The sequence below is a fragment of the Heteronotia binoei genome, chromosome 14 (genome assembly GCF_032191835.1).
Source record: "Heteronotia binoei isolate CCM8104 ecotype False Entrance Well chromosome 14, APGP_CSIRO_Hbin_v1, whole genome shotgun sequence".
NCBI classification, from domain to species: Eukaryota; Metazoa; Chordata; class Lepidosauria; order Squamata; family Gekkonidae; genus Heteronotia; species Heteronotia binoei.
Genome location: NC_083236.1, coordinates 45,034,612 through 45,061,586, shown reverse-complemented (window position 1 = coordinate 45,061,586; position 26,975 = coordinate 45,034,612). Strand labels below are relative to the sequence as shown.

At 43.6% G+C, this 26,975-nt stretch overlaps 1 protein-coding gene across 4 annotated transcripts; it reads right to left on the bottom strand.

The window, feature by feature from the left end:
- Positions 1 to 2,903: 2,903 nt before the first annotated feature.
- On the bottom strand, positions 2,904 to 15,112 carry PDP2 (pyruvate dehydrogenase phosphatase catalytic subunit 2). 4 transcript variants are annotated; one of them, XM_060254198.1, is made up of 5 exons: positions 14,997 to 15,112; positions 10,936 to 10,996; positions 9,359 to 9,575; positions 8,864 to 8,929; positions 2,904 to 4,834 (listed from the first exon to the last, which is right to left on the bottom strand). In XM_060254198.1, the coding sequence occupies exon 5, from the start codon at positions 4,811 to 4,813 to the stop codon at positions 3,206 to 3,208; it is 1,608 nt and encodes a 535-aa protein (XP_060110181.1). In that variant the 5' UTR covers positions 4,814 to 4,834; positions 8,864 to 8,929; positions 9,359 to 9,575; positions 10,936 to 10,996; positions 14,997 to 15,112; the 3' UTR covers positions 2,904 to 3,205. The 4 variants fall into 4 exon arrangements, with proteins under 4 accessions (XP_060110181.1, XP_060110183.1, XP_060110182.1 ...); XM_060254200.1 differs by having other exon boundaries at positions 9,359 to 9,424; positions 14,997 to 15,107; XM_060254199.1 differs by having other exon boundaries at positions 14,962 to 15,102.
- Between the last annotated feature and the right edge of the window lie 11,863 nt (positions 15,113 to 26,975).

Here is a 26,975-nt window from a genome sequence, read left to right as displayed (position 1 = left end):
TAAGTCAAACGGTGTTTGGAAATACGAGGAGTTAAGTAGACCGGATATGAATGGTTAAACGAGTAAGAAAACCTATGGACTTCATGAAGTAAAGAACTGAATGAATGAAAGACTGGGGACTGGAGGTCTCTGAGGCTTTATTGACGGCGGTGTAAATAATTTTTTTTTTAATTCAAGTTTGTGTGTGTGTGTGTGTGTTTTGTGGGTTATTTTCTTTGTTGTGGTTATCTTGCATCAAGTTTAAGAGACAGAGCAGAGAACTACTTCCGGTGAGGCAGAAAAAAAAAGACTACATTAAAGGGGAATCACTTAAAGTACAAGAAACGACGGAGATCCGGAGGGGGAAAGAGAATGTGAGAGAGAAAAGACACAGAAGAGGAGACAGGAGAAGGAGGCAAAAGGAGGCGAGGAGGAGGAGAAGAGAGAGGCGTAGAGCCACAGAACTACAGAAGAGGAAGAGGAAGACAGGAAGGAAAGCTGGTGGAAATATTATAGACTGGAAAGAGACATTCAAACTGAATACTTGATGGACTTCTGGTAATAAGTACAATACAGGACCTTGACTAATGGGAGGCCCATACTGGATGGACTAAGTATTTAATTATTGTTTATATTGTTTGGCTCTGATTGTTTATACTGATTCACTCTGTGGTAGTTAATTAATGAAATATTGTGGAGCATTGTGAGTGAATGGGTGAATGGAGTTTTAGAATTTTAATAGAATTTTAATTAAATTGTTAATTTAGTCTTGTCAATTACTGTATAATGAATGTATTGATTTGTGTTGTTAGCCGCCCTGAGTCTGCTTCGGCGGGGAGGGCGGGATATAAATAAAACGACGACGACGATGATGATGATGGAGTTTGGTGAATAGTGAATGGTCAGTAGTGGGTAGTGATTGGTGACTGGTGTCAAGGGAACAGTAATTAATGGTATGTGAGTCCGAGTAATGGTATGTGAGTAAGTGTGTGTGCAGTATTGAAAGGAGGTGAATGAGTTTAGTGGAAAGAGGTACTGTGGTGATATAAATTTAGATTAGTTTAAGAGAAAGTGTGTATTTGAATTTAGGTGTGCATGGTATGGCTTTAGGTCTTAGGTCGGTAATATTTGGGATTGAAATAAGGTAAGATATATTTCAAAACCTAGACATTGCCTAGATAGAAGATTTCAGGAACTTTAAATCTCAGGAGAGATATTGGACTGTATAGAGCAGAGTGTGGGATGACTGATAAAGAGTGGGTTAATATGGATGAGTGATTGGTGTAAGATGAAATGGTAAAGCATGAGTGAAGAGGGGACACTGTGAATGGTGTTGGGTGCTTAATTGTTACAAAATAGAAGTAATTAATGGTTAAGTTTGATTATAATCAATTGTAATTAATGATATAATGAGTACTTGATTAACTATAATTAATTACTTTAAAAGAAGAGAGAAATAGCTAACTTAAGTTGGTATAGTGTGATCCTGTGAACTAATGAATTGAGTAGTTTAATTTGAATTGGAACAGGGAAAAGGGGACATATAAAATTTTTGTTGTAGGAGATAAACTCAGCCCATATAAGATGAGTAAGACAGGGAGATTGACACTCTTACCCTCAGGAATCCCTGAACAGTGCATGATGTGATTACACAGGAGATTGTTGAAGAGTGGCAAACCAGTATGCAAATGTATCTAGTGACAGCGTTGAGTCAGGTGCAGGCCAATTGGAGAGCTAAATTCAAAAGTGGCCGGTTTGCAGGGAAAGATAACTGATTTAAAAGTAGAAGTGTTTCGTTCAAGTCAAATGGTCAAGTCTTATGGTTTGGAGATGAAGGAAATGAGCCAAAAGGAGGAAGTCATAGAAACAGTTCAAAAACCAGAGAAAAACTGGTTGGATTGGAGGCAGAGGAGACAGCATATATACCAGGGCAGCAGGTACAGGAAGGCTTATCTGGTGTATTGAGTGAGGCCATGGCATCTGGAGCGCAAGAGGCCCCAATACAAAGATCAAATGATGCATGGGCAGTGAAAAGGAAAGCTGAGTCTTTAGATATGATGAAAGAAACAGATGGTTTACGGAGGGACAGATTAGTTGATATTGGAAAGTACCCACTTCAGAGGGGTAAACATGGAAGGGTTAATAGAAAAATACTTAAGGAGATGGTTTGGAAAATTTTTATGGATCAGTCACTAAAAATTACCGAAAAGGAAGACTAAGCAGTTGAGAGAAATTCCATGGCTGATGAAGAAGAGAAGACTAAAATCAACATTAGCCTCTATAAATGACTCCAAACCAATAAGGAAAAAAGAGAGGGAGAGAAAGGGAAATAAGAGAAAGAAGACAAAGAAGAAAAAAAGAAATAGATACCCTGTCAAATATACTGAAATAGAAGAGAATTAGCTTGAGGTATGGAAGTGATTACTCCCAAATGACTGGATATATAAATCTATATAATGGATTACTGTAAACAAGGAAGCCGGCAAAGAGACTGCTGAGGTAGTATCTAGAGTAAAGAGAAGTTAAAACAAGGGTGAAAAGGATATGCGGTACGTTAGGGGTTTGCTATATATAGAAACTGCATTCTCCATCCTTTGTGTGTGTGCGCCAGCGTGTGTGTGTGTTTGTTTTGTTTGTTGATGTATCTCTTGTTTTTCTTTTTCTTTTTTTGGTGAAAATATAAAGACTAAATGACAAAAAAAAATGCAACTGGAGCAAGAACAGTTTGGTACTTGGTAGTTTTCCCCACTGGCTAAGACTACCTCCATATGCAGTCTTTCAACCCACAACTACTTATGAGCCCAGGCTTCAAATCAAAAGCACTGTCTGTTGCTCTAGACAAGACTGTGCTTCTCTCGTTCAGTAGCAAGCAACCTCTATTCGCAGAGAGCACCCGCTACCAATTTCAACAGGGACAACAAGGCTGCATTTTGGACTTTATTTGTTCTGTAAACAGCTAACTACATCTTTGCCGCCTCTTAATCCTTTTGGCACAAAACTGCACCTCTCTCATCCCCACCCATAAGGATGTCTTACGACATTTTGTTCTAATAAATACACACAGTTTTTAAAACACCAGTTCTTGCTTAGAAATTAGGCCACTGGAGACAGCTAGGGGACTTCCACACAGCAGCATTTCTAGACATTTTCACTAATGGCGAAAAAAGAAATCCCTTCGTGGTCTGCAGAATTAGCACAAGTATGATCCAGTAGCCAGGCGGGTCCCTTATTTATTCTCTTGGTAGTAACTGTCAACCGTATCGGAATTAAAATGGACCACGGTGACGGTTATGTCATCCCTATACATGCGGGCCAGGTCATCGGGAAGAGTCAACATGGCCCCCAGCTTCTCTGGATCTACTTCTCCATATCCGTTGTTCCCAACAGCGTATCGGATGAGGTGGGTGGCCACGTTCTCGTCATAGGAGCGGACGCGCTTGGCTTTCCTCTGCAGCAGCAGGTTTTGCATGTAGCCCAGTTTGGCTGGTTTTTTAAAAGCCAGCTGCCTCTGCTGCATGTTCGTTTCAAGCAAGTGTTCCGCGACGAGCTTGACCACCTCTTCGTTGCTCAGCATGTCCCACAGGCCGTCCGAGGCAATGACTAAAAATTTATCCTGACGCCTGATTCTGTGGTAGGTGACTTCCGGCTCCGCGGTTAAATAGGGAGGGGTGTGGTAGTTGGGAGGTATGTACTCATAAATGTTTAACGCTTCCGCGTCGCCCCCGTTTCCCAGCACGCTCTGCTGCAGCTCCTCGCTCCACTTGAACTGAACATCACCAAAGGCTCGGGAAGGCATTAAGACACCCAGCAGCCTCTTGTTCAAAAAGAGAGTGTCCTCTTCGGTCTTCGGGTGCTCCCTTTTTAACCTTAAGACTTCCAGATTGTTGAAGGCATTGTGGTCTCGAGTAAGAGGGAGAGCGGACCACGAGCCGTCTTCATTCTGAACACCTAGGACGGCCCTGCAATCTCCGGCGTTGGCCACGTGCAAGTGAATGCTGTCGATGTGAGCCACGCATGCTGTCGAGCCAGAAAAAGCCACTTGAAGGGCGATGTTCCTCAACAGTTCATTCTCTAAGGGTGCCTGGACCTCCAATGAGAGGTCCGAGTCCAACCTTTTAAAGGCGTAGACCAAGGCTTCTTCTGTCGTAAAGCCCGATTCCATGTCCAGTAAGGCCTGCCAATACACCCTGAGTTGTTCCAAATACAAAGAAGCTACCTCTTGAAAGAACCTATCGTTCGGATGCTTGTACCACTGCAGGATGGGGAGAACAGGCTTCATGGACTCCATCGCAAATTCCATTTCCTCCAGCCGTTGCCGAGGCAGGAGAGAAATGGCGATGTAAAAAAACAGCCTCTCGCTGACTGTCTGGGCGCAGGCGTAACCTGCGTGGCCGTCGAAAACTCCAAACATCATCCCCCGAGTCTGCAAGAACGCCGCTGCGCTTCGACGGTCTTCACTCGGGGTGTTGGCGGCCAACTGGTTACTCTCAAATTTCAGCACCGAACTAGGATTTCTCCCGTCAAATTCGGGGATTGTGTGAGACAACTCACTCGCCCTTAATATGTCATCTATCTGTGGTGGCGTCAGGTGGAAGGAGAAGTCTTCTTCTTCTGTTGAGGTATGTCTGAAAGCCTTGCTCAAGGTGAAAATGTCAGGTGTGTTGCCGCTGGTGCTGGCCCGCAAAGAGGGGAAAGGACCTTTGGAGAACAGACTCCTCTGTGTAGCTTTCTTCGGGCTCAAAACATACCTGGAATTCAAACATCCTTTTCCATGCAAAGAACAGATGCTGCTTCTGGCAGAGTTTATAATCCGGGAGGACAAAGGACCGGACATTGTAAAGATGTTTTGGGAAACCTACAGATTAAAAAAAGAAAAGCAAATTAGAAGCTGGACAGCAATGTTTCTTGTAATTCCTTCAACATAGGATGGATTACTTCAGGGTTAGTGTGCTATTGAGAAAACAGGCATCTTAGCATTACTTTTATCTGACTTATTTAACAATACATTACATAAAAGGCATCAAGTCACAACCAATTTATAGTGATCCCAGCAAGCAGAACTGGCCTCTAGACTGTCTGGCACCTTAGACAAGGATAACTTCTGGTCCCGCTCCCTGCACTGATAATGTCACTGAATCACATTGAGGGCCCCCAATTCATCACCCCCAGAAGGCTGGCGCCATAGGTAATCGCCTAGTTTGCCTAGTGGCAGAGCCAGCCCTGCCAGCAAGGGCTTTCAAGGCATGTGAAAAACAGAGGTGATTTGATATCCGTCTTCTGCAAAGTCTTCCTTGGTCATCTCCCATCCGACCACACTTAATTTCCAGGCTGCCTTCCCTTCCTATTTAACATCGTGGTGTAGGGGAAAGTGGCGTCAAGTTGTGGCTGATTTATGGCGACCCCGTGGGGTTTTCAGGGCAAGAGATGTTCAGAGGAGGGTTGCCATTGCCTGCATCCACATAGCAACCCTGGACTTCCTTGGTGGTCTCCCATGCAAAGATGGTACTATAACAAAAAACGCTGACCCAAGTCACCAGGACCAGAGTTACTAGTGGACTGCTCTCAGGTGCCCTGATGTCCAAACACGTGCTGCCTGGTCTTATGCATAATTAATCAGAGATGTAAAGAATTCATTGAAATTTCTAATTAAGAGCACATAGAAGTGCAGCCTTATCTAAAAATATTTCTTGTATGTTTTCACCATACAAGAAAAATACATAGCTACAATTACTGGCGAAGTAACACATATAAAGATCAATTTATAAATAGATATAATTCATAAGATATGAGTCTCATACATTCCAAACGTGCGGAACTACACTTTACATTAATAGCTGACCTGTCGGAAAGCTGCTAAAAGTGGGAACCATAGTCCATTCTTGAATATTTAAAGTCCACTATTCCCTTGAAAATTTCAAATGGGAAAAGAATCCCTTCACTTTGCATCAGTGGAAAAGAAGGTGAGAAGCCTGCCAATTCAAAATCCGATAATGGGGATGCAAGCTGGAATCAGCCGTTTCATTGTGGAGTTTCGTCGGACATCTAAATCGGGGTATTATTCAGTACTGTGCATTTTACAATTCTTTTCTAAACCTGACGAGTCAAAAAGCTGGCTCCTAAAATTGATCTTTATATGTGTTACTACACCAGTAATTGTATCTGTGTATTTTTCATGTAGTTTCTCATATTAGCACATGGCTTCCTTTTTTTCATTCTTTGTGTCTATTGTTTTCACCAGCATCGATCTGTTAATATATTCAAGCCTGTCATGTCAGTTCTTGCAAGAGAAATACTTCCCCAAAAGGCATACTGCAACTTTAAACCTTTTGCACAGTTCTTTTCCTTCAAAAAATAGCCTCACACCTGATCTTCTAATGCGAGTCTTCTATCAACTGCTATGAATAACCTGAAGTAATTCCAAACAAAGTCATCACTTGCATCCAGAGACAAGAGAGCTCTTTAGCAACATCTCACAAAAACATGCCATGGAGGATCAGAGTTCTGTTTGATCCCAGCTACTGCCATGAAAATTGACAAAATAAGCAGGTGGTATCTTTTAAAGCACTGATTTCTTTCGTCCCCTGGCTGAACTCCTGTGCCCACTTTCTTGGGAGTAAATCAGGGGGATCGATAGACACGCAGAAAGGATCATGCAGTTATTATTAGAGAGCATGGAAGGTCTAGAAGCCTGAACAGACCAACTATTTTATTTATTTATTTTGTATCCTGCCCTCCCCTGATGGGCTCAGGGTGGCTAACAACAGTTAAAACAACACTAGTGTTAAAAATAAAATCCCGGCAGAAGCTGGGTTCAGGTAGCCGGTTCAAGGTTGACTCAGCCTTCCATCCTTCCGAGGTTGGTAAAGTGAGTACCCAGCTTGCTGGGGGGGAAATGTAGATGGCCGGGGAAGGCAATGGCAAACCACCCTGTAAAAAGTCTGCCGTGAAAACGTCATGGTGCAATGTCACCCCAGAGTTGGAAATGACTGGGGACTTGCACAGGGGACTACCTTTAACTTTTTAAAATTATTAAAACATTTCATACAGATTCACACAGTTCAAAACGTTCCATTCAGTTTCAATTTCATTCCCTAGAATCCAAGATGGCGTGATTAGTTCTTATTGAGCACTATAAATAATAATGTTGTTAGATGTTATCGGGTGCTCTATATTTATACTGGGATGAGTTCAAACTAGCCAGAGCTTGGAAGCTAAACAGCATTCGTAGAACTCTGCTCATCTCCTGCCTTGAAAACCTCATGAGGGGTCACCGTGGTTCACCTGCAACTTGACAGCACTTTATTATTATTGTTATTTATTATGAATGGTCTGGCAACGCACCAGCATTGACAGGAATTTGCCCAGTGCAAGCTATTGCTCTGTTATAACGCATCCCTGAGAGCACTACAGCAACAGATTTCAACCATGAATTTCAGTCTAGGTCACTCTTGGAATTGTTTCTGGAGGCATACAAAGATCCATTCTGGTTTCTTCAAGAGTAGCTTCTGAAGTACTTAGTAGACGAGATTGCTTTAATCTTGACTGGCACTCTGTGACATTCTGGGCGGCTCCCTAAAGCTCTTACCACCTCTTTGACCTACTGAAACAATCTCACAATTCAACTGTTTTTTTTTTTAAGAGAACAAATGCAAACTTCCTTTTCCAAGTAAACTCAGATCACTTAGAATGCCAGCTGTGTTGCTATTATTCAAATGCTTCTTTTTAAAGATAATTTGATGGGAAGAATGTTGGCGTTATGTAAAAGTTTACTCATCTCACTGTATGTGTGCCTAAAAACTCCAACTCTGAACTGTTGTTATTTTCAGTGTGTACAGTGATCTTCACTTGCATTCACCAGAAAGGGAACATATATGAAGCTGCCTTATACTGAAACAGAGACCCTTGGTCCATCAAAGTCAAAATTGTCCACTCAGACTGGCAGCGGCTCTCCAGGGTCTCAAGCTGCAGTTTTTCACGCCTATTTGCCTGGACCCTTTTTAGTTGGAGATGCCGGGCATTGAACCTGGGACCCTCTGCTTACCAAGCAGATGCTCTACCAATGAGCCACCGTCCCTCCCCATTAAAAATAATTCATTTTCATTGCATACAGTGATTTACATTTGTATTCAGCAAAAAAATGAACATAAACATAATTCATGTTTTTATTACCATTTGTGTTCTATCAGTTCAACACAAGCTGGCACAGCTAGTCATTCCACAAGCCAAAACACAATGCACCAAGTTTGGGGAGCAAAGGTGCAGCCAAAACTATCCATCCATTAATCCCTCTTCCTTCAGCTTCCATCAAGGAGGCTCTTAGAAAAAAGGCAGAAAGTACTAGAATCAAGAGCCAGTATAGTGTAAGAACATCAGACTAAAATCGGGGAGACCCAGGTTTGAATCCCTACCCTGCCATGAGAAACTTTGGGCCAGTCACAGACTCTCAAACTAGTCTACCTCACAGGGTTGTTGTGAGGATAAAATGGAGGAGAGAATGCTTTAAACTGCTTTGGGCTCCCCTCTGGGGAGACAGGCAAAGTAGAAATGGAGTAAATAAAAATGAAGTGCACACAACCGGTAAACTGTATTTGGTTCAGTAGGTTACAATTTATACAAATTTAATTTAAACTATTAGTTCAAACACACTTAACAAGTGATTACTTTTTTAAAAAGGCAAATGTGCCTATTTTTATTTTTCTCTTGTGTTACATATTAAACGCTTCCGCAGTCTTCCCCCTGAAATCTATGGGACAACTCTAGATATAAACCCCAGCCCTAAACAAGTGTTTTCCACTGACTACAACATTTATGGAAGGTGGTCTCCATACAAAAAGCTGCTACAGGTATGATAAAGAATTGGGGGTTTTCCCAAACGTGCACTTACGGTTCAGTTACTGGAAACTTCTTGGTAATGGCTGTGCAGTTGCCGAAAGCAGAATGGTTCTTAAATCTGTGAGATGGTGACGAGAAAAAAAGTTTCCAAATAAATGAATGTCTAACCAGTATATCCCACACACCATTTACTAAGCTTGCTTTTCCAAGTAATTTGCTAATCAAGCACTACAACTTTACAATGGAACTATTCTTTTACTTCTCTGCATTAAAATCTATACCCACCAGTTCAAAGCAGCTCACATGGCATCAACACGTCAATATGCTGCTCCAGCAAAAATACAGTTAGCCAGCACCACTCCAGATGAAATCACAGTCTCATCGACTAGTTTTCATCAATAAACCATTTGTTTTATTGTATGTGTAACGACATGTAAATCTTTCACATTCTGAATGTGTAATTCCAGTTCTTTTTTTCCATGCCTTGATGTAACTGAAGGCAAAGCAATAATTCTGCACAAGCAAGGGTTTTCAGCTCCTGACTTACTTCTTGCTGTTTCCTGTAGAGCAGCAGGATCACATTCTGAACCGGTCCTTCACCAATCCTGCAGGGCTTGTAGAGAGAAGAATGAAATGCTGCAGCACTGGCTTCAGAGAGGGTGGAGTTAAGTCAACAGAGTGTCTCTGAGCCAGGGACGAGGTCTTCATGAGCCCTGGAGCACAGCCAGTATCTTTTATCTCCTTTTAAGATTTACAGTGCAGTCCTAGGAAGAATTACGCAATTACAGTTCTGCATGCAAGTATTAGTGACGGAAATTCCCACTTTGCATGAAGATAGATGTTATTAACGGATAGCGGTGCTTTTCATAACCTTTCCTTGTTTTCCTTTTGCACTTCCTCCAGCTGTCTGCTTGATTTGCATAAAGAAAGGTGTGGTGGAATTAGTCTTCTCTGGCCTGCAGGCCCAATTCCCCCCTGCCCTCCAAGGTTGTTGCTGCAATGCCTTTAAGAGGCTTTTCTCTCTCTCCAGGAAGCCACCACCACCATCTGACCTTTGTAGGAACTGCCTGCTGGGAGAGTCAGGACTCCCATCTTCCCTACCACATTCTGAAGCCTTGCCTCTATGTCTCTCACTGCCCAGTGTCTGCTTACCATGGGGACAGTTTACTGCCGTGTGCACCCTTGGAGAAATAACCACTTGCCAACTGACTGCATTCTCCCTGGCACTCCTTTTAAAATAGCGTGTCCAAGTTATGTATTTATTAAAAAGAAAACATTCCCAAGCATACTTTTAGCACATAATTGGGTAAACAACTTCCTCTGTCCTCTATATACGTGCCCTATCAGGTGGTAAAATTATAGAACAGTCTCCTAGGTTTAGGAAGTTACAGATCTCTACAGAATGCAATTACTTCAAAGCTTTCTCCAGCTCTCCAGGCCACCACATGGCTAATGGTTGACTCCTCCGGACCACAATAAGGGTTCTGTCTGCTCTGATGGACTCTGTGCCAAAAAGAGCTTGCTCCCCTGAGTTTTATCACCTCTCCTTTTCCCATCCCCTGACCAGGTCAGTGAAGCTTTTCCTGAACTCTCTCCAATATTTAATTCCTCCAAAACTCAGTTCTCTGCTTGGAGATGTGCAGACAGGGGAAGCTTGACTATCCCATTAGCATTTGTATGGAAGTGGGCTGAGGTAAGTCTGGAAAGCAACTGAACTGACTTCCCCCTTCCTGCCTGTTCTCTGCCCAAAAAAAGGGGGAGGGGACTTTTAAAACTCAAAATGAAGGTTTTGCTCATTTCAAACCTCCAAAGAAAAATGAATTTCTTTATACAAGGCCATTGCATTTTATGTTAGTGTCATATGAATAATTGGCTTTTTTTACTGCTCTCTTCCACCACATTTCTTACATTGCTTCCTGATCCCCCCCCTTCTTTCCACCTGCAATCAAGATATTTCCTTCTATTTGCAGAAACCAATCAAACCAAGTAATAACAGTGATTGTAATTTAAATGCTTTTAGCTTGTTTTCTCTCAAGTTCTGAAAATATTTTACTTTGTGAGCCACCTCGAGTAAGTCTCTGGAGAGGCAGCACATAACATTTTCCAAACAACTATTTCATTTACCTTGTTAACGATCCATGATCCTGCACTGTATTTTTGCATGCGACCGATCCTTCTTGTAAACCTAATACAGATCAAAATAGCTTTTTTAAAGGGAGGGTAAAATGCAGCATTTATAAATACAGTCAATATGGAAGTTGTTCTTCACTTTTGTTAAGCAGCAGATGTAAACAGCCCACATATATGGTAAGTGGCTTTTGCATACTCAGAATAACTCCAAGTGTGCAAGAAAACATCACTCTTCCCTTTGGAGACAACAGAGTAACAACAACAGAAATTCCCAACAAGGGCTGCACAATTACAAATCCATCCCTCCAGGAACAAAATGTCCTGGATGGCCCAGGTTAGCCCAGTCTCTTCAGATCTCAGAAGTGCTTGGATGGGAGACCACAGAGGAGGTCCAGGGTTGCAACAGCAGACCACCTCTGAACGTCTGTTGCCTTGAAAACACTGTGGAGTCATCAGAAGTTGGCTGCATCTTGATGACACTTTCCACCACCAAAATGTTAGAAACAGTTTAAAATCCCAGTAGCAAGGGAAGTAAGTGCCTGTAGGGCCTGAGAAAAGAATTCTCTTAGGCAAAAAAGGGAAGGGGGAAAGAGGAAACAATGCCTCCCCTTCCCTGAAACATTTTTGTATGCTGGCTCAGAGTAGGTGACACACTCTAGGATGATGGTGGAAAGCACTGTCAAGTCAAGTCACAGCCGACTTATGGTGACCCCACAGGGTCAGGGGTGGCCAAATTGCAGCCTGGGAGCCAGATGTGGCTCTTTTACACATATTGTGTGGCTCTCAAAGCCCCCACAGTCCTATCAGTCGGCTTGGAGAAGGCATTTCTCTCTTTAAAACTCTTCTCCAAGCCAAGCCAAGCCAAGCCAGCTGCTTGGTGAATGCATTTAAAGTTGCTTTCATTCCACCTCTCCTCCCTTCCTCCATCTATTTTCCTTCCTTCCTCTCTCAAACATCTGACATTTATTCTATGTGATTCTTATGTTAAGCAAATTTGGCAACCCCTGCCACTGGGTTTTCAAGATCCCACTGCCTGCCTCTGCATAGGGACCCTGGCCCTCTTTGGTGGTCTCCCATCCAAATACTGACCAGGACCAATCCTACTAAGTTTCTGAGATCTGATGAGATTGGGCCAGCCTGGGCCATCCAAGTCAAGACCATAGTCTAGGGAGGGAGATTTAATCCCATCACCGTACCATTCGGGTTGAAAGCCATCCGCTAGTTTCCCCCTACCCTGATTATCGTTTCCTAATGATTGCTTTGAGCCCCCAGCCCGCAATTTTTTGAGGGTCCTCAATTTTGTGTCAATCTAAAACAATCCCAACGGTTAATCTTTCAAAAACAAGCATTTCAAATCCTCTAACACCATGCAAATGAATACAAAACTGTATTTTGCCAAAGTCCACCCTCTTCCATCCGCCTCAATATAGTAGGTTTTGTGTTTTTTGCTCAGCAGGTCAGCCAAGGTAACATTATTTTAGAACCTGATAAAGTGCAGCCGCCTGGTTGGTTGGGCCTAGGCTGGGAGCAAACCCGTTTGTCTACCTTTTCTCTTGACACTACTTCTAAAGAACTGCTGGCAAGCTTGACAGAGCCAAAAATGCCAGCAACAGCTTGCAAAAGGAAATGGGCGAGAGGAAGGAAAAGAATTAAAAGGATGACACATGAGAGAATCCAATTTTTACAGAAGGAATATACTAACATCTCGTCAGCCACTGCTACATTACGAAATACAGATATATGTTTGTATACCCCCACAAAGAGCATGGAAACGGACCTTGCAGCTTACAAGCAGAATAATCAACAGTCAATGAACAATTGAGATCAGGGGTTGTCCGCCTTTTCTTTAAGGACAGCCCCTTCTGAATAATGAGGAAGATCCTAAGCTACTCCCCTGTGCCCTGCATGTTACCAGGTTTTGTTCTGTGCTAGATACAGAACATGGGAGGAAGAGAACCAGAAGTGAAGCTATCGGCTAGGCAGCACCAAGGGGAGGAGGCAGCCTAGAGCAGATTTTTCATAATCTTTTTCTGGGTCTTTTACAGGCATGAGCTATTGGTAGTTCATGAGCTACTACTGGAGACCGTGGTTTAGATCTACCTGCTTTGATTTTCTAAGCATTGCCTGTCTAAAACACTTAAAATACCTCTCCACTTCCAAATGTTGCTGTTTTGTTTTAATCCATTGCCCTTTCCGCAAGTGTGCACTGTTCTTGCTCACCCACGCCCTTTTTATCCTGAAGACACTTCATAATGTGTGTCAGGTTTAGTGGTTGAGACTGTGTCTCAGTTAGTTTCAGGTATGGCAGGCAAATTAATTCTGGTCCCTGTGAACTCTAAGTAGTATTCTATGTTGTCTCCTCCCTCTCCCTACTAAGGTCTCAGAGCAGAATAATGCTTTCTAGGATTGTACTGTCTGTGACTATCTCCTAGGATTTAGTTTGGAGGCTAGAAACTGAAAATTATTTTGAAGTCAGGTTACCAGTTTTTACTGATACCAGTAACTAACACAAATTTGAGCAGACTTCGGAGGATGGTGGAAGATAGGAGGGCCTGGCATGACTTTATACACGGGGTCGCAAACAGTCAGACTCGACTGTGCAACTGAACAACATACTAGTTTTTGACTCCTTCCCTTTAATTGTACTGCTACAAGCAAACTGATCTGCAGCAATCTAAAGGTGATAATAGTTCCACATAATAGAAACCTGGCTGAGTTCTGCACATCAAAACTGCAGTTAAATGGAAGAAGAGCATGTCAGACAACACCACCTGCCCCCCAACCTGATTTAAGGGCCTTGTTAGCAGATGGCTTTCAATTTTCTTTTGTTACATATAGGACAGGTATAACCTGATTCCACAGTAGTGGCCCTCCATGCTAGCCTGCTGCAGCAAACTCCCAAAGGCACTCTTCTAGTATCTCACAGTATTTGGTATAATATGATTGTTTGCCATTTTGTGAGCTATGTTACTGAGATTTACATTTGAGTACTTGAAATTATTGTTTTAACTGTTTTTATTCTGTTTTAAATTGCCCTGAACCTGCTTGCAGGGGAGGGTGGGAAAGAAATTTAATAAAATTGATTAACAGTTATAAATAAGCTTTTGTGGACTAGAGCTCAGCTACTAGATGTATCATGCATATCTTCAGCTGGACGTTATACATTTGTACCTATCCCACTCCATAAATGATGAGCTCAGAAAACAATGAAATGCAATATGCAGGGCTCCTTTGCATATTAGGCCACACCCCCTGAAGTAGCCAATTCTTCAGGAGCTTATAGGGCTATGATTGGCTACATCAGGGATGTATAGCCCAATATGCAAAGGAGCTCCTGCTACAAAAAAAAGCTCCGTTTGAGCTTTTAAAAGATCAGCAGCAAAATCTCCCGTTTTGAATTAACCTTTGTTACTGTAAGGCCAAAAAAAAGCAGCTAGTGGTTCCTTTTATTGTACCTGATTGCAAATATAATACAGCAGGGTGGTCTTTACCCCTCTTTTGAAAGCAACGAAATGCGAAAGGGCCCAGTCTGCAAGACTACAGCAGAGAAGACTAGAACCCTTCAAAGCCGCTTCCGGCGGTTAAAGAGCGGTTCAGCTCCGCCCCCAGAACGCGACGCCATTGGCCGCTTTGAGGGGCGTGAGGGGGACGCGGCCGGGCGGAGTGGGCGGACTCACAGAAACTCCCGAGCACGCTGGCGGCGGAGCAACCTCCCGAAAGGGAGGCGAGTTTTCAAACACACATCGAATCCCCTAGAATCCGGGACCTATTCCACACAGGCAGGCTTCCTCATGAAGCAAACGCCACTGTCTTCTTCGCTCCCGAATAACCCTACGCACAATTTCCGCTCCAAGCACGCGCCAAACCTCAGTAGCCACACCTACTTCTCGGGATTCGGGGGCGGCTCAGCCCGGGTACCTCTAAGACCCGCAACCGGCCTCCCTCAGAAGCTCCCCGTAGCCTCGCTCGCCCGCTTCATTCCAATCCTTCCCCGAACTAGCCGAGGTGCCCGTTTCTCACCCGCCTCAGCGACGCCGCCCGAAGCCGCTCCTTACCCCTCGGGCCTGTGAGGCGGCTGCGCTTAATCGCCTCGTCTTCCCCCTCTGGCCGACCGCGGCGGTGGCTTCTACAGTCGAGCCTCATCCCCGGTCCGCCCTCCGCGCCCCGCCTCAGCTGCTCTCGCTGCACCTCACCCTTTCCGCGGCTCCGCCTCCGGGGCCGGCCGGCGCTTACCCGCCTTCCTTCCCAGGACCGCCCGAGGCGGCAGCCAGGCCGGGGCTCTTCGTGAAAGCCCTCGGGGTGGGCGGGCAGGCAGGCCGGCCGCGGCGAGAAAAGCGGCTTTCTCTCTCCGTTTTGCAGAGGCTTGTCGGCAGGAAGGCGTGAGGTGACTGATGGGCTTCTGCTGCTTCTCCGGCTGCATCCGCGCAGGGCTAGCATTGAATTGGACTTGTAGCCTGCCGTTCCTTCGCCGAGACTCAAGGCGAATTATGCAAATCATATATATATTCGTTATACAATTATACAAATCGCTTATATATATTCGCCATGAGCCTCAGCGAGAAAAAAGCAGGCTGTAAATCAAATTAAATGCTGAGTATATATACTCAGTCGCTCATGGTTTTGTTGTAAGAATAGTGCACTGTTAATGGGAAGTCTCTGCATATATAAATGCCCTAGACTAGAGATTTACAATGCTAAACAGAGTAACAGTGTACACCCTTCTGAAACTATTGACGTCAATGGGTTTAGAACAGGGCTGGCCAAACTTGCTTAATATCAGAGCCACATAGAATAAATATCAGATGTTTGGGAGCTTTAAGACACATAAACAAGGAAGGTGGGGAGGGAGAGGTGGAAAGAAAGCAGCATTAACTTTCAATGCATTCTCCAAGCCACTGGCTGGCTTGGCTTGAAGAAGAGATTTGAAACTCTTTGTCGACCTGACCGGTTGGCCACCCCATCCACACCCAGTTGAGCATGCAAGCCAAGGTGTGGTTCTTGGCTAAGAAAGCCAAGACATGGAGAGGTGGTCAGAGCAGGTCCTCTAGGATCATGATGCCAACTGGCAGCTGTTCTGGCAGCGGGAGGGAGAGCGTCGGCATGACCCAGGGCCTTTCCAAGCCAATGGTAGAGCATGTAATCATACGCCACTAGAAAAACTGACCACCGCATCATCCTTGGTGAAAGAATCCGTGGCATCTGTCAGTCGGCTGCAAACAGTCCGAGGAGAGGCTTGTGGCCAATGACCATGTTGAAGCTACATCCGTAGACGTAGTTGTGGAACTTTTTTACTCCTCCTCCAAGATTGCCAAGACTCTTTATCAATTTGAGCAAAGTTCCACTCAGTCGAAGATAAGAGTCCATGAATAGTAGACAGTGGGGGCTTACCACCCATCTGGCAGTCTGTGGCTAAGGACAGCTCCTGATTGCCATAAGGTGACAAGTCGCAAACCAGCATGAGTGGTTTTTTACGCTGGTAGAAGAAAAAAGGTCTTTGCTTTCCCTTAGACCCCTAAACCATGGGCGCTTGGAGTCCAGCAAATGGCGTTAAAAACATGGCTGATCTCTGAGTCCTCCATTAGTATGTTCATGCTGTGGGCAAGTCCCCATGCTTCGAACAATTATAAACATGGAGCAGGCTAGCAAAAGGAGCACAAAAATTCTCCTAAGGAGTCAGAGGGCCCTAGAAACAAAAGTGAGATTGAATCCACCCCCCTCCCCCCAAAAAAAAGTTTCAGGGGAAAAACATGCAACAAATTGTTCTCATCAGTGATCCTCAAGGCCTTTTTAACATTCTTGAAAACCTGCTGCCAATAAATACATTGTCAAATGTACTGAATGGCAGTCTGTGGCTAAGGATGTACTGAATCAGGGCTGTGATTTGGAGAGCTTGCTGACAAATGTGCTAAGTTTAATTCTAGAAGAGTAATTGTGTTGGTCTTTCTCTGCAAAAAAAAAAAGACAAAAGGTGGAAGGAAGGAAGGAAGGAAGGAAGGAAGGAAGGAAGGACAGATGGACCATGAATGCCAATCAGCATTACAAGTTAAAATGGTTTTGTACCAAATTAATGCCATAGGTTTCCTCAGAGAATCCTGGGAATTGTAGATGAAAATTCTGTTAGAGATCCTCAGAGTTGTTCCTGGGGGATTATTCCTGGGGGAAGAAAATACTATTTTGGGAGTCCACAATCTTGACAGTAGTGGCTTTATAGATGGCAAGAGTGCCTGAAAACATGCTTGCCATGTCTTAAAATATGAGTTGGTTTAAACCAAGCCACTGCTTCTCTTCTATATACCAGTTCTTCCCCAGAATTTACAGTCTTCCTGACTGTCTAAGGTGAAAATGTTCAAGGTCAGCTGGAGCAGAACCAAATAGCATCTCTTTCAAAACCTCAGCATTTTCTGTGTACAGTGGAGCATATCAGTATGAACTTTCCGTCAGAGTTTAGCAAGGTGATCAGAAGTTTATAATGTATTTTAGATAACCAGCAAGCAGAGGAAATATTGATTCTAAAAGGTGCTAAGGACAGTTCAGATGCACGGGGGGGGGGGGGGTCCTCAGGTGTTTTCTCCACTCACAGCCTGGGCTTTTGGGGGGGGGGGCAGGAGCGCAGAGGAGCAGAGCTCCACCTGTGCTGACCAGGTCTCCAGCTGGCATGCTGGGGAAGGTGCAGGGAGGCATCTTTAAATGCCTCCCCAATGGCTTCAGCGTTGAGAAGGCACGGGAGCTCCTGCTTGGTTTTTTCTACCAAAAAAGCCCTGCTGAAAGCCCTTTGTTAAACTACAGAGTGGTAAGTTTCCCTATGAATTTACAGGCCAAAAATAACAATTTGTTTGGGGAGGCTGAGTTAGAGAAAAACTTTTTGTTCTTTTATATCATGCAGCTTTTTCTTAAGAAGAAACGACAAAGCTGGTGCAGTTATTGTTTTTATCATTCATGCAGGACATTTCTATTTGCAGTACTGAGACTCTAATCTGACCCCCCCGTACAAATAATCCTGTTATGCCTTCTCTGAACAGCTCTTCTGCAGTCTCTTTCCACTACAAGGTATCTGTGTTGGAATCACATGTGCTTTTTATAGCTAGCTGTACTGTCACTTGAGGCTAATCACAGGGATGAGTTATCTTCTGGCCAGGGCACCAGTACTCAAACTGGAAGAATTATATAATAGAAAGAGACATTTTTGTGGAAGTCGTCTAGGTAGAAGGGTAATGTGTTATGGTTCTATGATTTGAGAAGTTCTTGGTTCAAATTTTACTTGGCCAGAATAAGCTTGCCTTGACCTGAATGGCCCAAGCTAGTCCAATCTTGTCAGATCTTAGAAACTTCAGCAGGGTCGGCCATGGTTAGCACTTGCATGGGAGACCACCAAAGGAGTCCAGGGTTACTGTACAGAGGCTGGCAATGGCAAACCACCTCTGAATGTCTCTTGCCCTATGGGGTCACCATAAGCCAGTTTGGTGTGGTGGTGAAGTGCATGGACTCTTATCTGGGAGAACTGGGTTTGATTCCCCACTCCTTCACATGCACCTGCTGGAATGACCTTGGGTTAGTCATGCCTCATTTTGGGCAGGAGCTCACAGGAGCAGAGCTCCAGAACCTCTAAATTTTATTGTGCTCTTTCTTTCTTAACCCCCCCCCCCCACGAAATACTTGCTTCTGGGCTCCATTGTTCAAACCCCCTGTGAGAATTTTGCCGAACTATAAAATTTGACAACCTTTCTAATATTTTCCCTTACAAAAAAATGGGAAAATAAACCAGAACACATAAAGCAGACAGATAGGAGTCTTCATCATGCCACTGTGGCCACAGAGGAGAAAGTAATTTAACAAGTATGGTGAGAGTAAAGTTTTATTATGAGAATTATAACTCAAGAAGCATTTTAAGGTAGATGCTGAGCTGATATAATTTAGTACACCTTCCGGTAATGTCAGGGGTGTGTGACATATGCAAATGAGTTGTGCTAATGGTCTCCAGCACCTCTTTTTCTGCAAAATAACATATGTTCAGTGTTGAGAATCCCAGGGATTCTTGAGACCCCTGAGTTGATAAAGAGTGAGTCAGGCACATAAAATATTTTAAATTCATAAATGCATTTCAGTAAAACGGCACAAACAACTCCTTTATCTTTGGTCACCAAATTACCAGCCTACTGCAGTAAGAGGGCATGTACAGAAATATTTCTAGCTGTAAATCAGGAGTTACAGCCGGTATGATGGGTATTTTAATAAATGCATGGATATATTTTCATACTGTTCAGACCAGGCCAAACAGGCTGTCTCAAAATTCCAGATGTGCCAAAATATTCCCTGGTTTTATCAGTGCAAACTCTAGTCTTTGAACCAACAACATAAGCAATAACCAGCATGTTCTGTAGCCCCAACACACAAGCATGTCTCAGAGTAAATAGAGAAGGTATACAGAAAGTTAATTGAAAAGCCATTGGTCAGAACAGGTCTTCCTCTTCTCTCCAGATCTGAGATTCAGTCTTCATTTCAATCATTCAAGTTCCCTTTTGTAATATTCATATTCCCCAACCATCTTTTCCTATAGTAGGCAAAGTCTTTGTACCTTTCTTTCTATTTCTGCTAGCCACATTCAACAGCAGCTGGATGTACAATTTAAATATTTTTCGATTCTGGCGCTTGTCTAGGAACAACAGCAACGTGTTCCAAGTGAATGGCAACTTACTATTTGTGTCTGCAGCCTATTATGTAGTTTATGTATCATAATGATTAATCCATTCCTTCAGAGCCTGGTACCATATTATGAATGAACTTTTTTTTTAACCTTGTTAGGATGTTTGCTCTCATCTGGATCACATTAGATCTTGGAGCGAAGCATGGTCAGCTCTGGTTACTACTGAGATGGGAGACCACAAAGGAAGTCTAGGGCTGCTATGCAGAGGCAGGCAATGGCCAACCTCTGTGAATCTCTTACCTTGAAAACCCTACAGGGTGACCATAAGTCAATTGCCAGTTGCCAGAAAAAAAAAGGATGTTCTGTTAAGAGAAATCACCTTTGAGTACAGTTAGAAGCATTGTTTCCTTTGCTGCAGGCTAGCTGAAATTAGGAGACAGCAGTTCAGCAAGGATGTATGTCCAGTACTTTCCTCTTCCTAAGAACTTGGAAGACTAGTGAAGACTGTATGGTTTAGCATGCAGACACCGTGCAGACAGCACACAGATATGAAGACACTACACAAGTCTCATCTGTGCCTAAAGTTATGAAATCCAGTTTATTTCCAGTTTAAGGCAATAAATAAATGCCAGTTTCACAACATCAGCCATTCAGAGACCATTCTCTTGTTAATGACTGTATCAAACTGCAGTCAGCTCATGTTCAGTCTGTGGCTAATCCCAGTTAGTTAAAAGCCTGTGCATTTGACAGATGTAGATTACTGGGGAAGGCAATGGCAAACCACCTCGTAAAAAGTCTGCCATGAAAACATTGTGAAAGCAACGCCACCCCAGAGTTGGAAATGACTGGTGCTTGCACAGGGAACTACTTTTATCTTTTTTTACATTTGACAGGTGAGTGATGTTTGACATATGGGTGGTATGAGTGCTCCAGCTGCCTTCCCCTCTGCGTGTTTTCTGAAGTCAAGCTTCTTTGCAATCTGGACGACCAAGAACTTATCTCCTCTCCAGTCCCTTTTGCAGTGGAGAATCAAGCCAGCCCATGTCTAACTCCATGGATTTGCCCATCTATTTCACCTTTACCTTGACCAAGATGCACCAGGGTTTTATAAAATAGGATAACCACTTTCTCTAACTGTATTTACATACTTCCCCCAAAATATCTACCAAAGAACTTTTTATCCTCAGGCTGAATAGAATCATAGAATCATAGAGTTGAAAGGGACCTCTAGGGTCATCCAGTCCAACCCCTGCACAATGCAGGAAACTCACAAACACCTCCCCCTAAATTCAAAGGATCTTCATTGCTGTCAGATGGCCATCTAGTCTCTGTTTAAAAACCTCCAAGGAAGGAGAGCCCACCACCTCCCGAGGAAGCCTGTTCTACTGAGGAATCGCTCTAACAGTCAGGAAGTTCTTCCTAATGTTGAGCTGGAAACTCCTGATTTAATTTCAACCCATTGGCTCTGGTCCTACCTTCTGGGGCCACAGAAAACAATTCCACACCATCCTCTATATGACAGCCCTTCAAGTACTTGAAGATGGTGATCATATCAACTCTCAGCCACCGCCTCTCCAGGCTAAACATCCCCAGCTCCTTCAACCTTTCCTCATAGGACTTGGTCTCCAGACCCCTCATCATCTTTGTTGCCCTCCTCTGGACCCAATCCAGCTTGTCTATATCCTTCTTAAAATAATAACATGACAAAATTATTATAACTTTTAAACTTCTTTTCCAACATTTTTCAGAGGCTCTAGGCAACATTTGGGGTCTTGAATTTCTGTTTTGTTGCCCCTGGGCACATTTAGCTTTCTATTTTTTAATGAAGTTTTCACTGTGTTCACTTTTTCGTGTCAGCTACCTTGGGAATCCGTGTGTGTAAGAACTGGTAAATAAATATCATACAAAATAAAATCAAAGCCACACTGCTAAAGGAAATCCCTGCTCATTTCTCCGAACACCATCCTTATTTGGAATTTATGTCACTCCAAATTATTGATCTCTATGATAGTATTTATTTCCTGGTTTGTGATTGTATTTGCATACTGGGGAGCCAGTTTGGTGTAGTTGTTAAGTGTGTGGACTCTTATCTGGGAGAACCGGGTTTGATTCCCCACTCCTCCACTTGCAACTGCTGGAATGGTTTGGGGTCAGTGATAGCTCTCCAGGACTTTTTTTGTAGCAGGAACTCCTTTGCGTTTTAGGCCACACACCCCTGATGCAGCCAATCCCTCAAGAGCTTACAGTAGGCCCTGTAATAAGAGCCCTGTAAGCTCTTGGAGGATTGGCTACATTGGGGTGTGTGGCCTGATATGCAAAGGAGTTCCTACTATAAAAAAAGCCCTGGCTCTCGCAGTGTTTGTCCTTGAAAGGGCAGCTTCTGGGAGTGCTCTCTCAGCCCCACCTACCTCACAGGGTGTCTATTGTGAGGGAAGAAGATAAAGGAGATTGTGAGCCACTCAGACTCAGAGAGAAGGGCAGGGCATAAATCTATGGTCTTCTCTGCTTTCTTGTCATTGGCACCATGAATGAAGAAGCAGTCTCACATGCAGTGGATCGTCCACAAGAAAATTTTTAGTGCACTTTCTTCTGTCAGGCACCATTTTTAATGAATTCCCAACCCACCCCTCGTACCATAAAAATTTCTGAAGACTTTAAAAAAAACAGTAATTGCTATTGCATTCTTGCAGAATGAGGTTATTACAATTTATAGCCATGGGTTTGGATCCAGTGGAAGGGATCGCCCTCCACAGAATGGGACATTCTTGCACCCCCGCATTTTGCTGAAGCCCAAAGTCCCCTCCCCAAATGCTGCTCCTGGGGAACAGGGGCCCCTGCCTCCACGCAACAGCATAAGGAACGAATCTGTAACAGATGGAGGGACTGAGCAAAAATCTACTGCTAGATCCAAGCTATGACTTATTAGTTCCTCTGGCTTCCCAATTGTTATTTTTTTTAAAGGTAAGTCTCTAGTCCTCTTTGTTGCAGAGTTATGGAGGGGGAAATAGCAGGAAAACACGATATCTAAAGATACTGCAGTGCAGTGCCCTGTATTCTTACTAAAAAGGAAAATCCCATTGATTTTGACAGCAGTTGCTTCCAAGGAAATAAGTTTGGAACTGCAGCTCAAGATTGATGGGGAATTTTTACAGCGTGAAAACAATTAGGAAGTGAAAGCTGGCTGCAATGCCTTTGGTTCCTCTCCAGGATGAGCTTGAATGAGTTCAGAAGTGAAATGTGGGTGTTGCTGAAAACTCGTCATAGCTGCATGAGACAGGACATCTCCTGGCCTTACAGCTATGGCTTGTCTTGCCACATTCCCTTTCTTATCTCCTTGCAGTCGTTTGTCATTTGCACCCACCTACAGATCATCCACACCTAGCATGGGTCTCACATGATGTTGGTGCTACAAAGAGATTATGCCTAGCACCCTTCTGAAACCACTGATGGTCTCTCTGGAGTTCCAAAATGGAAAAACCCCAAATCAGTTTTTTGAAAAACAAAATCTCAAGAGTTACAAGACTACTCTTGCAACTGTATTCAAATCCAGTAGCACCTTAAAGGTTACAATTTGATGGTGCATGCAACCTTGATCTTGTCATATTCCAGAAGCCAAGCAAGGTCAGTCCGCTTAGTACTTGGATGGGAGACCACCAAGGAAGTCCAGGGCTGCTATGCAGAGGCAGGCAATAGCAAACCACTGCTAAATAGGTCTCTTGCCTTGAAAAATCTGAAGCAGTTGCCATAAGTCAGTTGTGACTTGATGGCACTTTCCATCACCAGCAGCACCTTAAAGACCAACAAGATATCCAGGGTTGGAGACAAACACAAACTCCCTTTGTCTTTAAAGAGCTATTTGACTCAAATCTTGCTTTACCCACCTGAAATTGTTACAGCTGTGATCGTGTTGCCAATTAGATCACAATATGCAAAACCAGCAATTTAAAATGACTTCCATTCTGATTATTGTTTCCAAGGTGCAATCTTTCCAGGCAGCAAGACTGCTCCTCAAGCAGGGAACGGAAGGAAAGCCAACAAATAGCCAAGTGAATTGAGGCCACTAGGTGGCATTTGCAGACTAGTTGTTTTAAAGTAGATTGTTTCCAATGGAGTTTAGAAATGGCTTTTTAAAAAATGGGTCATAACATACAGATGCCAGAAAAGCCCTCCTGGATAATACTAGCAGAAGAGGAGGAAGAGATTGGATTTATACCCTGCCCTTCACTTGGGAGTCTCAGAGCAGTTTACAATCCTTCCCTTCCTCTCCCTGCAACAGACACCCTGTGAGGCAGGTGAGGCTGAGAAGCAGGTCCATAGCCAGAAAATTTTATGTGAGGGAGCTGCAGGGGCCAAAATGACGTCTGACTTTGAGGGCAATGAACAGGACTTCACAGTGCTCACTGCTGAGATCACGAACTGCATCGGGAAGGTGCCCAAGTTGTGTGTGTGTGTGTGGGGGGGTAACTTATAAAAGAAATGACAGAGCTCGTCTCCTCTCGAGGAATGCTGCACTTGTTCAGAGTGGCAGTGAGCAAAGGGAGGAAGATTGGAGATCCTCCAATGGAGGGGCCATACAGATGGAAGGGGGTTGAATGGGGTGGCCTGGCCCCTTGCAGTTATGGGCCTGCTGAGAAGGTTCTTTTGAGAACTGCTCTTGAGAGAAGAGCTCTGAGAGAACTTGTGACTGACGCAGAGTCACCCAGCAGCTCCATGTAGAGGAGGAATGGGGAATCAAGCCTGGATCTCCCAGATTAGAGTCCGTCAACCACTACACCACATGGTGGCAGTCCAGTTGCCCTACAGGACTAAAGGCCAACAAGAAGGGCAATGATCTTGGGCTTGGTCCTAAGCAGGGTTTGGGTCCTGGTGAAAGATGTAGAGGTTTTTGGACCAGTTGGGAACAGTGACCACAGTGCAGCATTCATGTCAACAGAAAATTACCTAAAGTCCAAAACTAACATTTGATTTCAAAGGAGGGAACTTGACAAAAATGAATGAAAGGGAAGTACAAGAGAGTGTTGTACCACTGGTGTTTAACCTGTGCAGTTCTTAATATCTCGCTGTGTTTTTAATTTGTACTGGTTTTCAATGTGTGTTTTTGTCTTGCATCTTTGTTTTTGTGTTGTTCATGGACTTATGTTTTTGTGGCCCTTTTAGTTTGTTGTTGCACTGTTATTCTTGAATTCTAAAGAGCACAGGCAAGAGACACATATTTTAAATAGATAAATAGATTTATTATTTTATTCATTTATAATTATTTTATTAATTCATCAGTTATTATTTTATTCATTTATAATTGATACCCCACCTTTTCCCCAAATGTAGACCCAAAGTGATTTACCTCACTCCCTCCTTCATTTTACTCTCCCAACAACCCTGTGAGGTAGGTTAGGTGAAGTCTGTGTGATTGGTCCAAAGTCACCAGAGAGCTTCCATGGCAAAGGGGGAATTCAAACCTGAGTCTCCTAGATCCTAATCTAACCCTCTAACCATTAGAAATTATGAGTCAGAGCAGTGGTTTTGAAACGATGTTGTTAGGAAATGCGGGATTTCCCAGTAGCTTAATTAGATGGACATTCCCCAGTGAGTTTATTGGTAATGGAGTTCATATGAACACAAGACACTGCCTTATATTGAATCAGACCCATCAAAAGTCAGTCTTGTCTACGCAGACTGGCAGTGTCTCTCCAGGACAAGGGTGGCCAAACTGCAACTTGGGAGCCACATGTGGCTCTTTCGCACATATTGTGTGGCTCTCGAAGCTCCCACCACCCTGTCAGCTGTCTTGGAGAAGGCATTTGTCTCTTTAAATCACTTCTCCAAGCCAAACCAGCTGGTGGCTTGGGGAATGCATTTAAAGTTATTTTCTTTCCACCTCTCCCATCATCTATTTTCCTTCCTTCCTTCCTTCCTTCCTTCCTTCCTTCCTTCCTTCCTTCCTTCCTTCCTTCCTTCCTTCCTTCCTTCCTTCCAGCTCTCAAACATCTAACATTCATGTCTTTCAGCCCTCAAACAGCTGACGTTTATTCTATGTGGTTCTTATGTTAAGCAAGTTTAGCCACCCTTCTCCAGGATCTCAGGTAGAGGTCTCTCACGTCACCTACTACCTTGTCAGTTTACTAGGAGATGCCAGGGATCAAATTTGGGACTGTTTGCATACCAAACAGATGCTTTACCACTGAGCCACAGCCCCCTCCCTTGTTCACTATTTGGGTTCCGCCTCTGCTCTACAGAACTGCCAGCTACATTATAGGAGATGTTCTCAGGGCGAAGCAAAAGCTAGACTCAGCAAGTCTAGAATGTCTCGGAATTACCAAATTGTGTTAATCTGCACACATACTTCTTCAGCAACCAGAGGAAGTCCAAGAAAAGAGGAACTACATTGCTCCAGTGCTATTTCTTATTCCTTTTGCGGAAAAATGGGGCAAGAATGGAATGGTATTACTGCATCCATACTCTAGATTCAGAGGAAGTTCAGGGTTTAGGATGATTCCGCACCCCCCCCCCCAAAAAAAAAGGTTCAAAGTCAATTGTGTAATAAATTTAAATTACCAAGAAGCAATTTTTAAGACTGTCAATTTAAACAAGAATATGTGCTTCCAAGGACAATGCAGCCCAACCAGGCGCAATGAGCCATGCTATGACTTGGTCAAGTAAAACATCCTTTCCTTTTATAGCTACATCTGTGGACGATGTACAGCTATTAAATGCAGAGGTCTGTGAAAAGATTATTTTAGTTGACTCATTTATTTTAATTACAGAAACTGCGGGGCTTTTCATTCCTAAGTTACTTTCTGCTTTTCATTGGTCTCTATGCCGGACGACTGTTATATTTGTTTTCTTTCCACCTCTCCCATCTCTTACTAAGCATTTCTTAGTATTCTTCTTGCCACAGTGTCACCCAGGTTTACGCCTGCCCCCATAGGCAGAGCGTGAATGGGGATGGGGCGCCTGCCCCCTTTGCGCACCCCAGCAGCTGCCTACCTGGCCTATTGAGTCACGCCAGCCCTGGGTTTTGCAGTCCCACGTGTGCTTTTTTGGGAATATACTCCATTGAACAGAGTGGGACATGATTTCCAAGTAACTATGCATGGAGTTAGTACAAATATTGCCAACCGCACAATTGGACATGCGTGATTTGCACCATTTGTTCTGGTAGCCGTATTTGTTTACTCCCACAGTTCAGAATAAGGATTTCTGTCAAGAAGATGGAAGGATGAAAAGCATTGGCTGAGGTGGTCACTGCAGGAAGCTGTTTAGTGACCCAAACCTCTAATGGCTTCTAGAGACCCTACTGAAGGCAGCTTTTGATTTCTGAGGCCTTAACAGTACCTATGTTTTTTAAAAAGTTTCCTTCTGAAACCATGAGGCCTAGAAACTTTCCTGTAAGAAA